This window comes from Lingula anatina, chromosome 2, assembly GCF_051362555.1.
Source record: "Lingula anatina isolate TDL-2025a chromosome 2, LinAna3.0, whole genome shotgun sequence".
Lineage (NCBI taxonomy): Eukaryota > Metazoa > Brachiopoda > Lingulata > Lingulida > Lingulidae > Lingula > Lingula anatina.
This window is the reverse complement of record NC_141768.1, coordinates 4,986,471-5,004,894: the sequence shown is the minus strand read 5'-3', so window position 1 is coordinate 5,004,894 and position 18,424 is coordinate 4,986,471. Positions and strand designations below refer to the sequence as shown.

Sequence of the window (18,424 nt, the reverse complement as noted above, 5' to 3'; positions counted from 1 at the left end):
AGAACGAGTAAATTAGTTTCACCTTGGGCTTTTCCCATGCTTATTTTTAGAAGAGTGATATCAGGGAATTTTTCGATCTCTTGAAATATACTACAAATTTCCACCGTAAACCATTCATATATACACAGTGAGTGGATGAACCTATCGCTTTTTGCATGCTGGTTTAAAGTTATAATTTCATATCCAAGATACATAGTTGACATTGACAACCATCGTGCGTAGTACTAGCTGACTTGTGGTATTTGGAAAACGTAAGTAGGAAGTGCCTCAAAAGCTGCGAAGTTTTTTGTTCTGCCATGTGACAAGCGTCAGCATTTTTTGCAGAATCGTACGAAATCTTTTTAAAACCATATCTTACGTTAGTTATGATAATACTGTTGAGGGTTATACTTGGCGCCACGAAACCAAGTTTTGAAATGTGGCGCAAAACTTGATTATGTCGGTTTCATTTTTGTATACACACATTTCCTCAGTTTTTTGCTGAACAAGTTACATGCTATATGTGTACTTACGACATATTGTTAGTGCCTTGCATGTAGGGGCATGCAGTGATACTGACAGAGATACACGCATCATCCGTGCTTAAGTTACTTTATTTTAGTTAAACGTTTTGCTCACTGTTTTTTTTTATATATACTTAAACTCTTAACCCGAGATTATTTGAATGATTTATGTTTTATGTGATGTTGGCTAGGTGTCGCATATGTCCATATGAAATTAATACAGTTTGAATATAGTTTGATTAGCGTAGCTAAAAGTGTTCATTCTAGATCATTTTTCGCTCAAAATGATTAATTAGTACCTGTGCATTTTGCCCCATAAACTTTCAAGTTTAGGTGGCAAAATTTTCGTTTTTCAAAATTTAGTAAAGTGGCAAGTTTGATCACCATCTTTGCCTTTTGTATAAACTAGGTTGATATTTTATTTCACAAATGACCATTTACTTTGTCAAGTATAATGAGAACTGAGGTCATTTCACAGAACATTTAAAAACCAGTTAAAAAGCAGAAACACCAGCCTTCTGCATAAGCATCCAAGTTTTAGCTGTCAATATAAAGCTAGTTATTCATGGTATAGATCTAATATTTATGTTCCATAGTGAGATCATACTGTAGAAAACATTTCTGTGTTTGTGTACTAGTAAATACAGCAAGGGGAATGACACAATGCTGAAATAAGTTTAACGGCCACAATCTCTGCAGCATTTCTTCCAGTTCTAAATAATTATGTATAACATTTGTTTTAGAACACTGTCAATATGTTGCTCATTGAATTTAAATAATCTAATAACTAATTTTTACTTACAGAACATTGAAAGATGAACAGTGCAGACTTTACTGACCTGATGCAGCAAGCAAATGTTGACATGATGACAGCACAAAATGAACCCACTTTTACCATGTCAGATGTTGGTAAGTAAAACAATTGTGGCAAAATGTAAAAGAAAATGTCTGGCTAAATTGTGAAATTTGCTGGTCATATTGTAGGTCCTGTCATTTTATTTCTCTTTTTGACTTGATACACTCGTAGGAAAAGTGAAAATAGTTCTCAAGTTAGTTTAGTTTATAAATTACATTAGTATTTTTGTTTGAAATACTTCTAAGAAATACATTTTTTATGATGCTTTTGTAGATCATTATTAGTATTCTAATTGGTTATTGAAACTCTTATAATTTATTAGTTTAAAGTTTAAATGACTGGATTACATTTTTAGATGCCATATTGAGAAACGAAGATGACAGCTCCCAGCAGTCACTGTATAGACCCCAACCAACAACTGATGCTGCTGCTAACATGCCAAAAGAAGTGAGAGATGTCTGGGTTCAAATTGTTGAGCAGCCTCGACAGAGAGGAATGAGATTCCGCTATGAATGTGAAGGAAGATCTGCTGGTAGCATCCCAGGAGAAAACAGCACAAACGAACAAAGGACCTTCCCAGCAATTAAGGTAAATATCTGCTTGTGACTTTCATGGCTGGTTAAGTAACAAGTAAGCAGAGTGGACTGAGCTCATGAATGCCTTGTACATTTCATTCAGTGGCGTAACTTCTTTGCCACATCTCTCTAGAAAATGTTGATTTCCAAAATTAGCATTGAATTGAAAATTATATTTTATTTTGTGTCTTCCAGATAAACAATTATAAAGGTCCAGCAGTGATTGTGGTCAGTGTTGTGGACAAATGTAGCCCTCCAAAACCTCATCCCCATGCCTTGGTGGGCAAAGACTGCACAAAGGGAGTGTGCACTGTTAAGATCCGATCCACAGGACAACCTATACAGTAAGTTTATTACTTATGGGAATTTTTTCCTTGTCCTTTTTATTTTTGATTTCTGTTTCTTTCTCATTTATTTATTTGTTTTTTTTTTAACCTTTTTTTTTTTACATATATAGGAAATTGAAAAAAAAAAAAAAAAGATATGGCATGCATCATTACCTTGGTGGTGCTATTTCATGTTGCGTGATCATTCACAAACTGATTTCATGAAGTCTCTCACCTTCGTTTCTGTTAATTTCACTTCAGATTTCCAAACCTTGGAATTCAGTGTGCCAAGAAGAAAGATGTCTCAGAAGCTTTAAAGCAGAGGGAACAGATCCGAGTTGACCCATTCCAAAGTAAGCAGAGCATGTAATCATTTCTTTAGGTTTTCCTTGTTATAAGGTACCCAAATAGAATAACTGATTTATAGATTCCTTGGGAAAACATTTGGGACTTATAGTTGGTATACAGCAAAAATTTGACATTGTTTTATAGTAAAATCCATACCTCATGATGTTATTTCATATATACATTTCAGCGGGGTTTAAGCACATGAAATCCAGCAGCATTGACCTGACCGTTGTAAAACTTTGTTTCCAAGTGTTTCTACCTGATGAAAATGGAAAGTTTACCAAAATTGTCCCACCAGTTGTGTCCCAGCCCATCTTTGACAAAAGTAAGTTTTGTGAATTATGTTTATTATTTGTATGTTTTTGTTTATATACACTGTATAGTGATATCCAAATAAAGATTTTATAATAGAGAGTTTCTGTTGCCAGTGAGATACGCCGGCTAGATTAATACGTCATTGGTTTGTGCGCACTTGTGACGTTTACCGCGTTCATATACCGTCGTTCTATCTAGTCTGCAGAATACAAGCGCTCCTACCTAGCCAGTGCGGAAGATTATTGGAAATAGTTATTAAAGGTTATGTTTGCTAATTTATATGCCTTATCTACTTCTTTACAATAGTTCAAGTGTACGTTCATGCAAATTTCGACTTTTTAAGAGAGAGGAGTCGCTTGTTTTGGTTTATCAGGCACGTAGTCGGGGGTTGATCGTGGGGTTCTTACTAACCGCCATTTTTGTCGGGGAAAAATTGCACTTTTGGGTAATATTTGTCTCCTTTTTCATAAAAAAAAAAAATCCCCCCCCTTGGAAATAGATGGCTATGGGGCCGTATATTGTTATTATATTGGAATAAGCGCCACCTATGGCGGGAAGCGCCAGCATTCCGGGACTTTACCGGAACGTGAAGAGAGTAGGGCGTTACTAGATACATTTGCATATACGTAACAATCTAGCCGTCGTATCCCAACTGCACCGGAAACTCTCTAATATTGTAAGCCTTCCATGATATTTGCTTCTCTTTACCCTTGTAAATTAACTAGATAAACCAAGCTATATAATTCATAAGTCTAAATGCACTGTCTAAACTGTTGAATTTATGGCCTAAGTTTGAAAAGTGCTAGTTTGTAACTAGAAGTCTTAATGCAAATTTATATCAGTGTTATTGTCAATTTTCAAGTTATTATTTCTCTATTACAGAAGCCTTGAATGACCTGGTTATCTGTCGTCTTAGCAGGCATGCTGGCAATGTCCGAGGAAATGATGAGGTGTTTTTGCTCTGTGATAAGGTTCAAAAGGGTGAGGTTTTTTAAATACCTATTACGTATCTTTAATGTTCAGTGGGATAAATGGTAAGCCACTAGAAAGAACAGTTGCTCAGATTTACATGTATACTTGTGAAAACATTTTGCATAGACTGTTTTCCATACACAGACATTTTTTGTGGATACTAGTGAATATATTTCTCAATTTCATAATAGCATAAATTGAAATCATCTACTGATATTGGCATTTGATACAAACTTAGAAATTTACGCCTTACCATATATCACTAAAGAAATTGTTTCTTTTATAGAGGACATCCAAGTGCGCTTTTATAAGGAGTCGGATAATGGGGATCTGGAGTGGGAAGGATTTGGGGACTTTGGGCAGAGTGATGTGCATAGACAGGTAACATCTCAGTTGATTTACCTTTTAGCTTGAAAGTACATGCATTCATTGTGTATTGTTCCAACGTTATAGTTAAGTTACATTGTCTTTGCCAGTGTGGTATTATACCTATACCTAATGTTTTCGCACTCTAGGTGGCCATCGTCTTCAAGACTCCTGCTTTTCGTGACACACAAATTGGGACACCTGTGAGTTGCTTTCTTCAACTAAGGAGACCCTCGGACGGAGAAGTCAGTGACCCAAAACCATTCCAGTTCATGCCAGATGACACTGGTAGGATAGGGGTTTGCTTGAAAGAGATCTATTTAATGTATAATTGTTTCAAATGTACAGTTCGGAAAACTTTAGATACCTACTCATTAGTATTATCTATTCATGAGAAGAGTAATATATGTTGGTGAATTTATGAAATGAAGAACATCAGAAAGCAGTATGATATCTTTCTCTTGGGATCATTTTAATTGTATATTTTCCGATTGAAGTCATCTTTTTATTTACTTCTTTACTTATTCATTTTGCAGACCTTGCATTTATTGACCGTAAGCGCAAGAGGAAGGTACTTAACATGACTGGGATGGATATCAGTGGGCAAGCACCAGTTGTGTACTCAGGTAGGTCTTAGAAATTGACACAACTGTCTACTGTATATAGACTAAGAATTTTCTCTTTTAAGAATTTGCTAAATGTACCTGTTTATTCAAAAATAAGTATTTACCATAATTTTTATTCATTTAAATTATACTAGCACATTAATGGGGATTTCTGAATGTTGTGTATTAATGTTTAAGGTAATGACTTTTTTTTTCTTTTTGACATGTGGTACTCGATTACCTTAGATTGATCTTGCTTACTGTAACATTAGAACTATATTAATCTTTTTAAATAATGCACACATTTTGGAGGGTTATATCCCTGACATTGACTTGAATTGCCAATGAAACTGATAAAAATAAATATCTTCAGGCCCACCAGATCCTGCACAGAACCCACTTACTCAGAGGCAGATTATCAACGACAGGCTGAGAAAGAAAGCCACCAGAAATCAGCCACAGCAGCAGTTCAAGAGTGAAGGTATGTTTTTATTTGAAAAAAGTAAAACATGCTGTTATGAATATGAGAATTTGGTTAAATTTGCGAATGGTTAAATGGTCATTTGACATTAGAAGGTGAGATTTTTACTGTGTTCGTAGAATTATTTGTTTGAACAAAAAGTTATGTAATACTAAATGCCCTTCTTTTCTTTTCTGTTTGATTCAAACACATTAAAGGGATAATAACTCTTCGTTTCGGCCAAAAAATGAATTTTCCTGGAGTAAACAACAATTTTCCCATACTTACCAATGGTTAATGAATCCATTTTTACATTCAAAGTTAGTCCCTGGTTTTTTTTCTAAAAACTTTGGGTTTTTTTTTGTTAAAATCTCTTAAGAGTATAGCCATCAATGGAGGTCACGTGGTCTAAAGACAAGCTCAGATATCATAATAATAGATATAACTGCCGTTTTTGTGGTAAAACAGAATATATTATATTTCTATAAGTTATTCGCAATGTTTTTATTGTGAAATATAGATCTCTTACGAAGAGTTATTATCCCTTTAACAAATGAGTAATAACTCAGGAGCAGAAACAGCACTCTTTTTCATTTAAAAAACATTGATCGGTACAGATTTGTAGCTATATTTGACACAGAGCTTTGTTCATTGGCATTTCAGCTCCCCCACCTCAGTCCTGCATGTACCAGCAGCCTGGTCTACCAGCACAGGCCAACACTGCCACCTTCAACTACAGCAACACTGCGATGGGCAGTGTCACTGTGGCCCAAAATACAGTCCAAGACCTCAATGCCATCCATTACCCACCTGCCCACATGTCCACTGCCGCAGCAGGTGCCCCTGTGGACCTTATGTCCACTGGAGGGGGGCAGCAAAGTGGGGGTCAGATGAAAACGGGGTTTGAACCAATGCAGCTGAGCAGCAGTGACTTCAAGTTGAACAGCTCTGAGATGAGATTGGATTCAGATTTCAAGTTAGATTCGGGGAATCTCAGAAGCCTGATGCAGATGAATAGTGGAGAGCTGGCCCAGTATCTTGCAGAGCCTAATTTGTCTACCACACAAGCACAAGGTGTTGCAACAGAAGCACAACCGTATTATGACCCAAGTGTAGCTGCTAATGAGCAGGTTGTGAGTGATGACTCTCAGCTAATAATAGATGCTGCTGATGCAATCAGAGGATTGAATGCATCCTAAATACTGAAAAGCCTCTGTATGTTTAAATTGTACAAATTGTAATGTACTCTGGAAGAAATTCTATCTAACTATTCAGTAGTCTACATGTAATAAACTCTTTTTATGAGTTTTGAAATGTAAATAGTATGAATGTAAATAGGGATATCATCCTGATGTTGATCATGCTGTACATAATGTGCTCACTAAACTTTGTCTAGTTGTCAACCATTAGTTGAAAAGTTGTCATCAAAATTTAGTCACATCAGCTTTTATACAGGTGCTTCTTTGTTGCTAATTAGGTCAGGCTGCTGTAGAATTTATCTTGCAACTAACTGTACAGTTAAAATAATCTTATTCTAGATGTGAAAAGCAGATTAACAATTTAAAAGATCGTGATGGTAAAATGTGAAGTCTTTGTATAATATAATTGTAATTTGTTATTTTCTTGAAACAAAGAAAATGATCATCACATTTTGAGAATGGGATGCAAAATGTTTTACAAACAAATACTATATCAGTAACTTTGAATGTGGTAATGGGATCTTTGCAGAAACTTGTATAATTGTAAATAAAAACAAATCTGGGATATGTTTTATTAATAAATGAAGCTTAGATAATCTCCTTACTGTGTGTGGCTTATAAAAGCTGAGTGACAAACACAATTTGGTAGAGATTATCAAACTGATAAGTGTAGGTTACAATCATTGAAAAAGTCCAAAGAAGTGATTTTCACTCTTCTTAGCTGCAAAATGTCAACTAATGTGAATATAGAAAGAATAAAGTATTTCTTGTGAATACATAATTTGTTTTGAAATAGAGTCAAACGAAATGGCTTGTTTTGGCATGTGGTGTCTCGTCCAAATTGCAAAGACAAAATGGTTACATCAGGAAGATCACAGAAATCGGTTGAAATGGAATACTTCTACATATTGATGCCTACGTAAGGTCTCCCAGATTTGGTGGCCAGTCTAACTCTACAGCCTGAAAAAAAGGGGCTTTGTGTTACATACACCATGAAAAAGAATTTCTTTCAACTGACTGCAAAATATTTTAGCTCTGTGAATTCATTTATCATTTTGAATGTATCAGCTATGTTTCCAACTTACTTCAAAGTATTTTCACAGTATGAAAAGTATGAAAAGGCACTGACCTCTACATCCAGTTCTAAGATATCACATTCCATTTCGAGAAGTGTGGTTAAGTTTGGTGTTGTTCGTCCAAAATCACCATGGACAAATTCTTTTATATAACTGGGTAGCAGTTATGGCACAAATATTATTAAATACAACTTATTGCTTTTCTTATCTGACAGTTCAAAGGCAATAAAAAATTTGGTTAATATTTCCATTTCACCACAATGTTGATTCAAGCTGAAAAAAAGCTGTTCCAGAGTTTCCATCTTCTACACTTATTCACTGTAAGGTGTTCTTCCATTACAAATAACATAATGTAAAATATTTATCTATTTGAACACTAAAATGTTGACAACTCTGCATTAATAAATGATAAATCTAAAAAAACACCTATAATTAAGTTCTATATGAAATATGAGAGAAAGGATACGTTCCAGCCTGAGTGGATAAATACAACTTAAAATGACAATCATCTACTTTTTCTGAAGACATTGAATGTATCACCCTCTCTCTTACTGCTAGGGCTCTCCTGCAAAATAATTTAGTTTATGTTTCAAGCTTCCTAACAATATTTATCTAGATATTTTTGCTTACTATGTTCTAAAAACACTGCACTACTATTTTAAATATATAACAGTATGAAAGACACTAATTTGAATTACTAGTTTTCAGAAAAAAATGAAATATAATTACCTATGTAATACTCTAATGGGAGTTTTCTGGAACAATTTCAAATCCTAAAAGTAAAATCATATTTTTGAAATTCCATAGTTTTGAAATTCCATTCTTGTAAAAATAGAATTGTTACCTTTGTGTAATTTAAGGTAGTAATTAACAGTAAATTGTCAAAATTTGGGTGTTTTTCTGAATTTGTCAGTATTAGATAGATGAAATATCAACTACATATCAGCCTATCTTAAAATAATGGAAGTTTACAAATAAACCCGTAATTTTAGCCTAATTGCTGATTTACCCCTGTGGTAGCATGTCTGAGTTTTAAAGTAGGTCACACTTGTCCATATATGTGTTTGATTGGCAGCTCCACTGTGCAGCTGTATATTTCCCGTACTAGATTGCTGCGAAGCCTTTCACATTCTGTGAGTAACGTCGCGCTTTCACTTGCCAAACAATACTTTTCATTTATCAGTGAACTTAATTCTGATGATCTATTAAAGCTTTAAAAAGCAGACATATAGATGAGACGTATATGGGCAAAGGCACTCCCCCTAGGTGTCACGTGGTGAAGAAAGCTGACGTCACGACTAACATGGTGGCTGCTGTCAATGCATGGAGGGGGCCTCCGGTTGAAAATGTTCAATAATAATGTTGAAAATGGATGAAAGAAATAGTGACAGTTACATAGGCAGTGAGTAGAGGGCTGAACCAGTATAAATAACTAAATTTCTCAGCTTGCCAATGCAGCTCACTGATTATATAACGTTGGAATCTCCGGGGAGCACTAAAAGGCTGATTTCTCCGCTTCAGTTTATGGCTTCAAGAGAACGATTTAGACCAGTGTCAAAATTAATTAGAAATCTCAACCGATGAAAGCTGGTATTCATTCGTTAGATCTAAGGTTTGTCTGAAAGTATGTGTCTGGGATTTCATAACATCAGCTCCGTTTTCAACTTAGGCATGCTTTAGTTAGGCTAGGGGGTCTCGTTGAACTGGAAACCAAGTTTATTTTGATATCTCTGCTAATTTAACACATATCGCTAATTTGAGGCGCGTTCTTGTTGATCCCTATGAGGGCTCACGAGTCAAGCTGTCTACACATGTCCATTTGTAGTGGACTTTTAGTTTTTAAGGTGTAAAGATCATGTTGAGCACACCTGTTAAGCATTATATCTCATTACTTAAGGATTACATAATAAAATAAGTATATGAAATGAAGAGCTGTTGAAATAAGCTTTCTATTGATATGTAACATGTTGGTATATCTTGGCCGGTTTAGAAGATAGCTACCCCTGTTATCTACATCCTTAAATTCAAACAGAAAATCATCAAACGGCATTCCTCACTTTACTAAAAAACAAACATTAAAAAAAATTAAGTAAACCATTACCTTGACAGCCGCTATTTTTTCCTGATGTTTGGTTGTGAAAGGTTGATGGCTCCAGCAAAGAGCACAATAACTTTTAACTTTCTCCATTTCTCCTTCCTTTAGCTTGTTTGTTTCTTCTCTAAAAGAGTTTCAAGAATAAATCAAAAAGTTAACAACTAATCATGTTTGTATCTATTATTTCTACAAGAAAATAAAATAAAAAATATATAAATTAAAAAAAATAATAATAAAGTCAAGAAATTGCTTTTATGAAAATCATGATTTGATGCCATTTTTCCATTGCCATTACATTATCATCAAATCTACTCATTACTATGTAATCCAAATGCTCTCCTACCTAGACACAAGTTGAAGGTCACGTATTGCAATATCTTTGGTCTTTTTATTTATATCCTGGAAACAAAACCTAATGTGTAAATTTCAAACCTGTTACTCTATTATCTGTTACTTTCTATTTCCACTTTTCTACCAAATACTCTGAGTAATGAAAATAAAAAAGAACAACTTTAAAATGCATAATTACACAAAATATCTTTACAGTATCTTTACAAAAATATACTTTCTCACCCTGAAATGTTTATAAATACCTTTTGCCAAGCAGCAAGATCATCCTGAGTGAATGCCCTGGCATGTGGATTAACAACTTCTAATACAAACGGCCTACCTGTAAAGATAAACAAATGCAACAAAAAATATGAATGCAGCCTCATTGATATATAACATTTTTACCATTTATTTTTCACAGGTCTGAAGGAGAATGAAACTGTCATTCTGATACTTTATACTCACCCCTTCCAAGCATTCTAACATCAACATCTTCTCTCCCAGAAGCTGAGAAAATTACATCTGAAAAAAAGGGCAAGTTGTACTTCTTTATTTCAATTGTTACAATATGGAAAAGTCATACTGCTTTATATAATTTGATTTACTTTTAAAATTGAAAATTTCCTTTTTAATCAGTAACTGTTTTTTAAACTTTAAATTAACATCACAAACATTTGCCTTAAACATTTTAAACAAAATCACTTTGTAACTTTTCATCAACATTTACCATCAGCCTTTATTTTCTCCTGAATCAAAGTCCCAATTAGTTCTTGCACAGAGCTTTCCATTTTTCTCTCTCCTTCTATTACCCATGGAGTCTGACTTAAATGTCTGCTAAATTTGTTGTAACGTCCTAGAATAATAACAAGACAAGACAATTGTCTATGTTTTTGAATAATATCATAATATAAATGATCACAAACAAAACTAGAGGATCAGAGAGGCGATACCGCCTCCAAATATTGTACCACCAGCTGGGGTAAGCGCGATCGTATAGACCCCCACACACACAAAAAGGGACACCACCACCACCAGTCTTGTGCTTGACAAGCTGTAAAAAATGCAATCAACAAGAATTCTCAAAATATGCAAAAAAAATATATATAACTAAAAATGGTACAATCAAAGTTCAGTTCATAGTAAGGTAGGTCAAAGGTCAATTTCAAGGTCACAGTAAATTTCCAGTATTTGAGTATTCCAGTATTCCTATTCAAGTTCAATAGCAACTGTGGACCTATCTCTGCCAGTTTTGGAGATAAAAGGGAACCAAAATTTGTAAACTTCAATTCATGATAAAAAGTAGGTCAAACGTAAATTTCAAGGTCACACTTAGATTGCCAGTATATGACTTCCTATTCAAATTCAACAGTAACTATGGGCGTATCTTGTCAGTTTTGGAAATAAAAGGGAACCAAAATTTGCAAAGTTAAGTTCATGGTTGAAAGTAGGTCAAAGGTCAATTTTAAGGTGACAGTAAATTGCCTCTAATGACTTCATATTCAAGTTCAATAGTAACTGTGGACCTATCTCTGCCAGTTTTGGAGATAAAAGGGAACGGAAATTTGCAAAGTTCAATTCCTGATGAAAAGTAGGTCAAAGGTCAATTTTTAAGGTCACATTTATATTGCCAGTATATGACTTCCTATTCAAGTTCAATAGTAACTATTGACCTATCTCTGCTAGTTTTGGAGATAAAAGGGAACAAAATTTGCAAAGTTCAGTTCATGGTTAAAAGTAGGTCAAAGGTCAATTTAAAGGTCACAGTAAATTGCCTCGTATGACATTCTATTCAAATTCAATAGTTACTATGGGCGTATCTCTGCCAGTTTTGAAAATGAAAGCATTAAAAAGTTGCAAAGTTCAGTTTATGGTGTAAAGTAGGTCAAAGGTCAATTTCAAGGTCACATTTAGATTGCCAGTATATGACTTCCTATTCAAGTTCAATGGTAACTATGGACCTATCTCTGCCAGTTTTGGAGATAAAAGGGAACCAAAGTTTGTAAACTTCATATCATGATGAAAAGTAGGTCAAAGGTCAATTTCATGGTCACACTTAGATTGCCTCGTATGACTTTCTATTCAAATTCAATAGTAACTATGGGCGTATCTCTGCCAGTTTTGAAAATAAAAGCATTAAAAAGTTGAAAAGTTCAGTTTATGGTGTAAAGTAGGTCAAAGGTCAATTTCAGGGTCACATTTAGATTGCCAGTATATGACTTCCTATTCAAGTTCAATAGTAACCATAGACCTATCTCTGCCAGTTTTGGAGATAAAAGGGAACCAAAATTTGCAAAGTTTAATTCATGATGAAAAGTAGGTCAAAGGTCAATTTCAAGGTCACATTTAGATTGCCAGTATATGATTTCCTATTCAACTTCAATAGTAACTATGGACCTATCTATGCCAGTTTTGGAGATATAAGGGACTAAATGTTATAATTTTGGAGTTACAATAATGTGCCATAAATTTCGTACAGAAAAAATTAATTAAAATAAAGAAAAGGTCATTTTGGTCAAAATTCTTGAAATGGGAGGTGCTCTGAAGTTCCAGATGTTCAAATTTGATGAAATAATGTCATTTTTGACCACAGGTTGTCTGCCTCGCCAAGCCTTATGTTTTGTTCAAAATTTATTATCCATTACCGTACTGCACATTTTGCTTTCACCACCAATATGTACTTTTTGATACAGCGTAACTTGAAAACCGTATGGAATACAATTTCAGTATCTTATGGCCGCTACTCCCATGAAAATGCACCGATTGACCCCAAATTCTCGGTCAAAGAATTTCGCGCAAAATGATGACCTGAAGGGTAACACTTTCCAATAATATTATTGGTTAAGTCTGTGTGGTGTCTGAATAACAGCGCAAATAATTTTTTTTTCGTAAAAAAATTGTTTTTTTTGAAAATTTTGGCCCGTTTGACCTTGAAATAAAGGTCAAAGGTCAAATCCAAGGGCATATTTGAAATCTACACATATGACTTTTGGAAAGCCGTCTGTAGAAATTTTTCCCATAATTCCTTCCGTAGGGTAGATAATTAGCATTTAATTTTGCCATTTTTAGACAAGGGTGCATTTCAATGAGTGCCACACCTAGACCCCAATACCGACAAAGCCCAAATTTTACGTGGAACGAGTTGAGATTATAGTTGACCTAAATCCAACAGATGGGTACGCAGGCCCTAGTAGTCTAGGAGGAGAAGCAGTAACGGTGACTTGGCGGCGGAGCCGCAGGAGCCGGCGGAACATACGGGTCGGGACTAAACCATGTGTACCGCCAGCGCCTACGCTGGTGGTACAATTACAATTCAAATCTGCAGAGCTGATTACCTTCAATCTCAAAGCTATTATACTAGTATCATCTTTGACTGTGAATGTTCTGTAATAATTTGCATTTAAACATTATAAAATTTATAAAAACAAAAAATCACCCTGTTAACTTGTAATAAAACAAATGAATAAAATGAAATAAAACTTGAAAATGCCTAATTTTGTCTTAAACCAACCTGCTAAAAATATTGCAGTGTGGGTCCCTCTGACTGCCTCACATGTACAAGGCACAGATACAGGTTTTGGGGGACATTGGCTATTCCTGAAATCAATTGGAAGTTTAAATTAGCACTTTCAGTATGACCATTCAAACTATTAAATGTAATAAACACCTAAGCAAATTGACAACCTATGGCATTTTTAGTCTAAAATGCCACTTAAATTTAACTTTAACTTCAGTACTTGATTATGAAAGGCGTTCCTATATGTGTTGAATGTAAACTTGTTCTTTTTTTCTCTAAGTAATTTAAAGCACAAAATCACTTTCATGCAAAATATATGTCCAATACGTACTTACTTTTTAAAAGTGACATCTCTTAAAGAATTTAATGATTTGGCAACACTCATTCTTGTGAACAACTCCCAACCATGCTAAAATTAGAGTATAGGTATTTATATGAAGTACGGTGTTTTTTAATACAAATCATCATTATTTGTCCTATGCATGTCTGTCAATTTCAAATCAGTAATTGACTGAGTAAATTTTCTTGCTTGTTATAAAATGTGTCAGGAATAATGACATGTGGTTTGACTACTTACCTTGTTAGTTTTCCGCTTTCTGTACACTTCAGGAAACAAGTCCAATCTAAAATGTTATTATCAAACAGATATAACACAGGAATGTTCTTTAAGCAGTTAAATGTTCAATGTTCAATGTTTGCAAAAAGCTTGAGGACATCTTTTAAGTCAATAAATTAAAGAAATTTTATTTGTTAGGGTTTTTTAATCTCTTTAAGAGTAGAACTTACAGAAAATTACATTCTTTTTCTACCTCAGGATGGGTAAAGAAAATTGCAATTTCAAAAGGACTCTGAAATGATAAATTTTCTCATTTTACATTATGAAATAATGAACGTCTAAAAACCAGAAACATCAATACTTTCCTTCATCATGAATTGTTATTTCACAAAATCATAACCATCACGAAATTGAAATAAAGATGAAAAACAAGCTGGCATGAAAAAAATTTGCACACCCTGCACAAGAAAAGGATATTCTATCTTTAAAATTACACAACTACAAACAATCAATTTAATTGTGGCAATTATGAAGTAAAACAACTCTGAATCATCTTCCAATCTCTACTTTTTGTTCAAAGCTTTTCCCTAGCATCTCTGCAAGCCTGTGACCACTTATCCACTTCCACACATCTTTCAGTGGCGTGATATGTTCAGGCAACACTGGCAAGTACACTAAACTATAATAATAATAATAATTATTATTATAATTATAATACTATTTCTTTCATAACATAAAGTTAATCCATGTTTTATGACCATAAAGAAGCATAAACAAGTCACATATTTATGTACTGACAAGTGGTTTTTAAAAATGTATCTTTAAATTAAAATTTTAATTTCCTCAAATCTTTTTTTAACAATATAAAAAAAAAAACTTTATAATACTTGTAAAACACAAAACATTACCTTGGGATTATGGTTGGAATTATGAAAATAATTGTCTATACATGTTAAGGAAAAGTATCAAAATCAACTACTCGTTAATCATTACAAAAAATGTTTGCATAAATAATTAACACTTACGGTAATGTTTCTCTCAACAGCACCATGATGGAATGCTCTCGAACAAGAAATGGCACAGGAAGGCTGATCGCAGAACAGAAATTTTCAAACTGAAAGTCTTGGCTTTCAATCTTTTGTTTAACCTGCAAGTAAAATAAATTTGTATTCATGTCAGAAAGACATCCATCACATATCAACCTTGCACATATTAAATTCATAAATGCAAAATGTAAAATAATATTATGTGATTTTTATCTATGGTATCTAATGTGATTAGTGATTCATGTAACTGGTTGTGGTATATTTTAGGAAAAACAATATTATATATTTTTACACATAATACCTGCAGAAGGAAATCATCTTCACAGTACTCAGCTAAAACTCCTAGACATGCTGTGCATGGTGTGGAAATCTGAGCTTCTGGTAGTTTTAATGTTTCATCATCATCATGTCCATTTTGTTTGTCAATTTCACTTGCATTTAATAAGTTTTGAACAAGAAGTAAGGTTTCCTGTAAAATATGAAAAAAAAAGATTCAATTAACTGGTAAGTATAAAAAATTATCAAATTCAGATTTTTCATATTCACTTCTATTTCCACACTATATTATACAGATAAAAGGGCTACAATTAATATTCTAATTGGTAATATGTTAATGGTAAAATGTTGCTTTAACTACAGTTTGTATTCACAAGTAAAATTTTAATACCTGCGGAGATCTCCTATAAGTACTTGGCTCCTTTTCACCCAAAAACCGAAGTACACACCTCGAACAACAACCGCCCTTTATCAGACATGTAACAGCAGTTGATATGTCTTTTGGGGATTTTGGTAATAAAATGAGATTATCTAAGGTGGCCTGCCAATAAATAATAGAAAACACTGATAATCATTCATTCATTTACCGTTAACCCATCTTACCTAAGTGGAGCTTATCAAAAAATAAAACAGCCCAATTAGAAATGACTAAGAGTTTTGGTGTTGTAAAATGATAAATTTCTATTATTTAATTTATTACTTTCATTTCAAAGGCTTTATTTACAAACCAATTCAAGGGTAATCAGCGAAGTAAAGCATACAATAATTAATATAATAATCGGATGTAATCGGCGGCTTTTAAATACACTGTGGTCGGGGGCGTATAACCATCATTGCCATTTGGTGTCAGCTGAAAATGACGTGACTGTCTGTCTGTACTATGGGTGCGTACGGATAAAATTTAGTCCCAAAATATTACACGTCCCTATACTCCCGTTACCGATAGATACATAAAGGAAAAACTGAAAAAAGGTCTTTTTAAATTTAAATACCGATAGATCCGATTTTTTACCACCGTCCCATATATTTGCGTTCCTATAGATACGACGTCCTCATAAACCCACGTCCTTTAAATCCGCATACCTATAGATCCACGTATTTTTAGATCCAAATACCGATAGATCCATTACAGGTACATATACACTATTGCTCAGTATATTACTCAGTACATAAAATGCACTTTTTTAAAACGACAGTACACTTATTAAATCTTTCAGCAATTTATTATTCTACTAGATCGTTTTTACGCAATACTCGGGTAATTATTAGGCCTCCTTATACATTATCTGACAGAAATTTATGATTTCACTAGATGTTTTGTTATTTTCATGTTACATTCATTTAGTTTTGATTACGAAGGCTTCTGACAGGAACCTAAGATTATACATTTATTTTGTAGCGATTAATCCCAGAAAACCCACACACACACACCAACCCGTCAATTAAGAACTCGGCAAAAGTTGATGAAATAATGTTAAAGAGTTTTACAAGTAAACCCTTCTTATTTTATACTGTGTATGATTTATTTGGGCATTTCATGAATGATTCTGCCTGATAACTGTCTTGTATACTTGATAGAAACCATTACTGTATGGTTGACAAACATTACCCAAAGTTTGCAGGCAAAAATCGGCGTTATTTATGCCTGCATTTATATAGAAGTTATTTACATCTTGGACAAAATAACAAAGTTATGTCGTTATTGTGTCCAAGTAGTTTACATTGATGAAGTTACGTGCGTAGCCTACATTGCAGAATGAAGTAAATGACAGTAAACGATAGTAAATGTAGACATGTAGACGCGAACGCCCTACATGTACATGTATGTCTTGTTTGAAAACCTAATAAATAAATAAATAAATATCAGGTTGTAATCAAGTCACATCACTAAGTGGGTCAGTACTCACAGCGAGACTACAGTATCACTCGAAAGCCTCATACCCGTATCTCAAGTAGATATCGGCATTTTAGCCGATTACGATGTCAGATAGATGGATCTAGCGGTACCTGGATCTAAAGATATGTGGGTTTATAGGAATCTGTTGGTGGATCTATCGGAACGTAAATTTAACGAGACGTAAATCTATTGAGACGTCTATGTATAGAGACGTATCTATCGAGACGAATATTTTATTGGGACGTTTATCTATATGGCGGACCCCTGTACTATTAGTTACGTCAGGGGTAATCCTAGAGAGGGGTGAGAAACGTCCATTGTTCTCGTCAGCGAGGCTGGCTTTTTTCAGGGTATGTACGCACAGACAGAAAACTAAGTATTGTGGGAACGTTACTAATGAAGCCACTGGTAGTACTAGTAGATATCAGCCTGTAGTCTTGCACAAGCGCCTCGATGACGAGTGAACAGTTGTCAAAAACAAAAGACCCAGGTGTGGTAGTTCGACTACTGTTCATGCGTGCCGCAAAGACCAAACTTGCTCCTCAAGGTCATAAAACAATATCCGGTACTGACGGCTAGGCTCGTCTTAATCATATAAGTAGCGCGTTTCCACCGCCTGGTTACGTCTTAACGCTGAACAGAACAGAACGGAGTGGAATACAAACAGGAAACTTGTGATTGTGTCAAGACAATTTTTTACTGCTGGTGTTGATGTCCAATGGCTAGGACCTCATACAGAATGAGAACAATATAAATTGTCGCATCTAAAAACTGTGAAAAACACGAACCTTTAAATCGGAGCACTTTTCCCCCATGGCCGCTGACATTTTGTTTTCCTACGAATAGATGGCGCTTTTTTTTTAAGACTAAACTTTATTTCATAACATAGAGTACTAACCGGACATAGACAAATAATCCTATTCAAAACAAATGTAATCGGTCTTTATAAAGGAATCAGGGTAGAGCATGTGTGCATACTGCAGAAAATTAGGAAAACTTCTATCAATGTCCATCTTTTTCTCATCGCCACCTATCGTCTTATTTAGGATGGCCAGGACAGGGGGATGCCAGATGTTGTGACAGATAACAGTGTAGTGATTTTCTCCACA

General features: G+C 34.4%; 2 protein-coding genes across 3 annotated transcripts; one reads left to right on the top strand and one right to left on the bottom strand.

Annotated features, from left to right (window-relative positions):
- Positions 1-9: 9 nt before the first annotated feature.
- LOC106159824 (putative transcription factor p65 homolog) lies at positions 10-7,125 on the top strand. Of its 2 annotated transcripts, none has more exons than XM_013536226.3 (12): positions 10-127; positions 1,308-1,412; positions 1,715-1,947; positions 2,130-2,278; positions 2,522-2,613; positions 2,796-2,933; positions 3,806-3,904; positions 4,182-4,276; positions 4,411-4,549; positions 4,798-4,887; positions 5,240-5,347; positions 5,990-7,125. In XM_013536226.3, exons 2-12 carry the CDS (start codon positions 1,319-1,321, stop codon positions 6,523-6,525), a joined length of 1,773 nt encoding a protein of 590 aa, XP_013391680.2. In that variant the 5' UTR covers positions 10-127; positions 1,308-1,318; the 3' UTR covers positions 6,526-7,125. The 2 variants fall into 2 exon arrangements, with proteins under 2 accessions (XP_013391680.2, XP_013391679.2); XM_013536225.2 differs by having other exon boundaries at positions 34-251.
- Positions 7,084-18,192, bottom strand: LOC106159826 (tRNA pseudouridine synthase Pus10). The gene is made up of 18 exons (XM_013536228.2): positions 18,104-18,192; positions 15,810-15,959; positions 15,444-15,611; positions 15,122-15,243; positions 14,664-14,775; positions 14,327-14,388; positions 14,118-14,163; positions 13,876-13,949; positions 13,535-13,620; positions 10,754-10,879; positions 10,492-10,548; positions 10,290-10,366; positions 10,040-10,095; positions 9,703-9,820; positions 8,331-8,374; positions 8,068-8,166; positions 7,655-7,754; positions 7,084-7,485 (listed from the first exon to the last, which is right to left on the bottom strand). The coding sequence occupies exons 1-18, from the start codon at positions 18,140-18,142 to the stop codon at positions 7,441-7,443; spliced, it is 1,581 nt and encodes a 526-aa protein (XP_013391682.2). The 5' UTR covers positions 18,143-18,192; the 3' UTR covers positions 7,084-7,440.
- Positions 18,193-18,424: the final 232 nt, after the last annotated feature.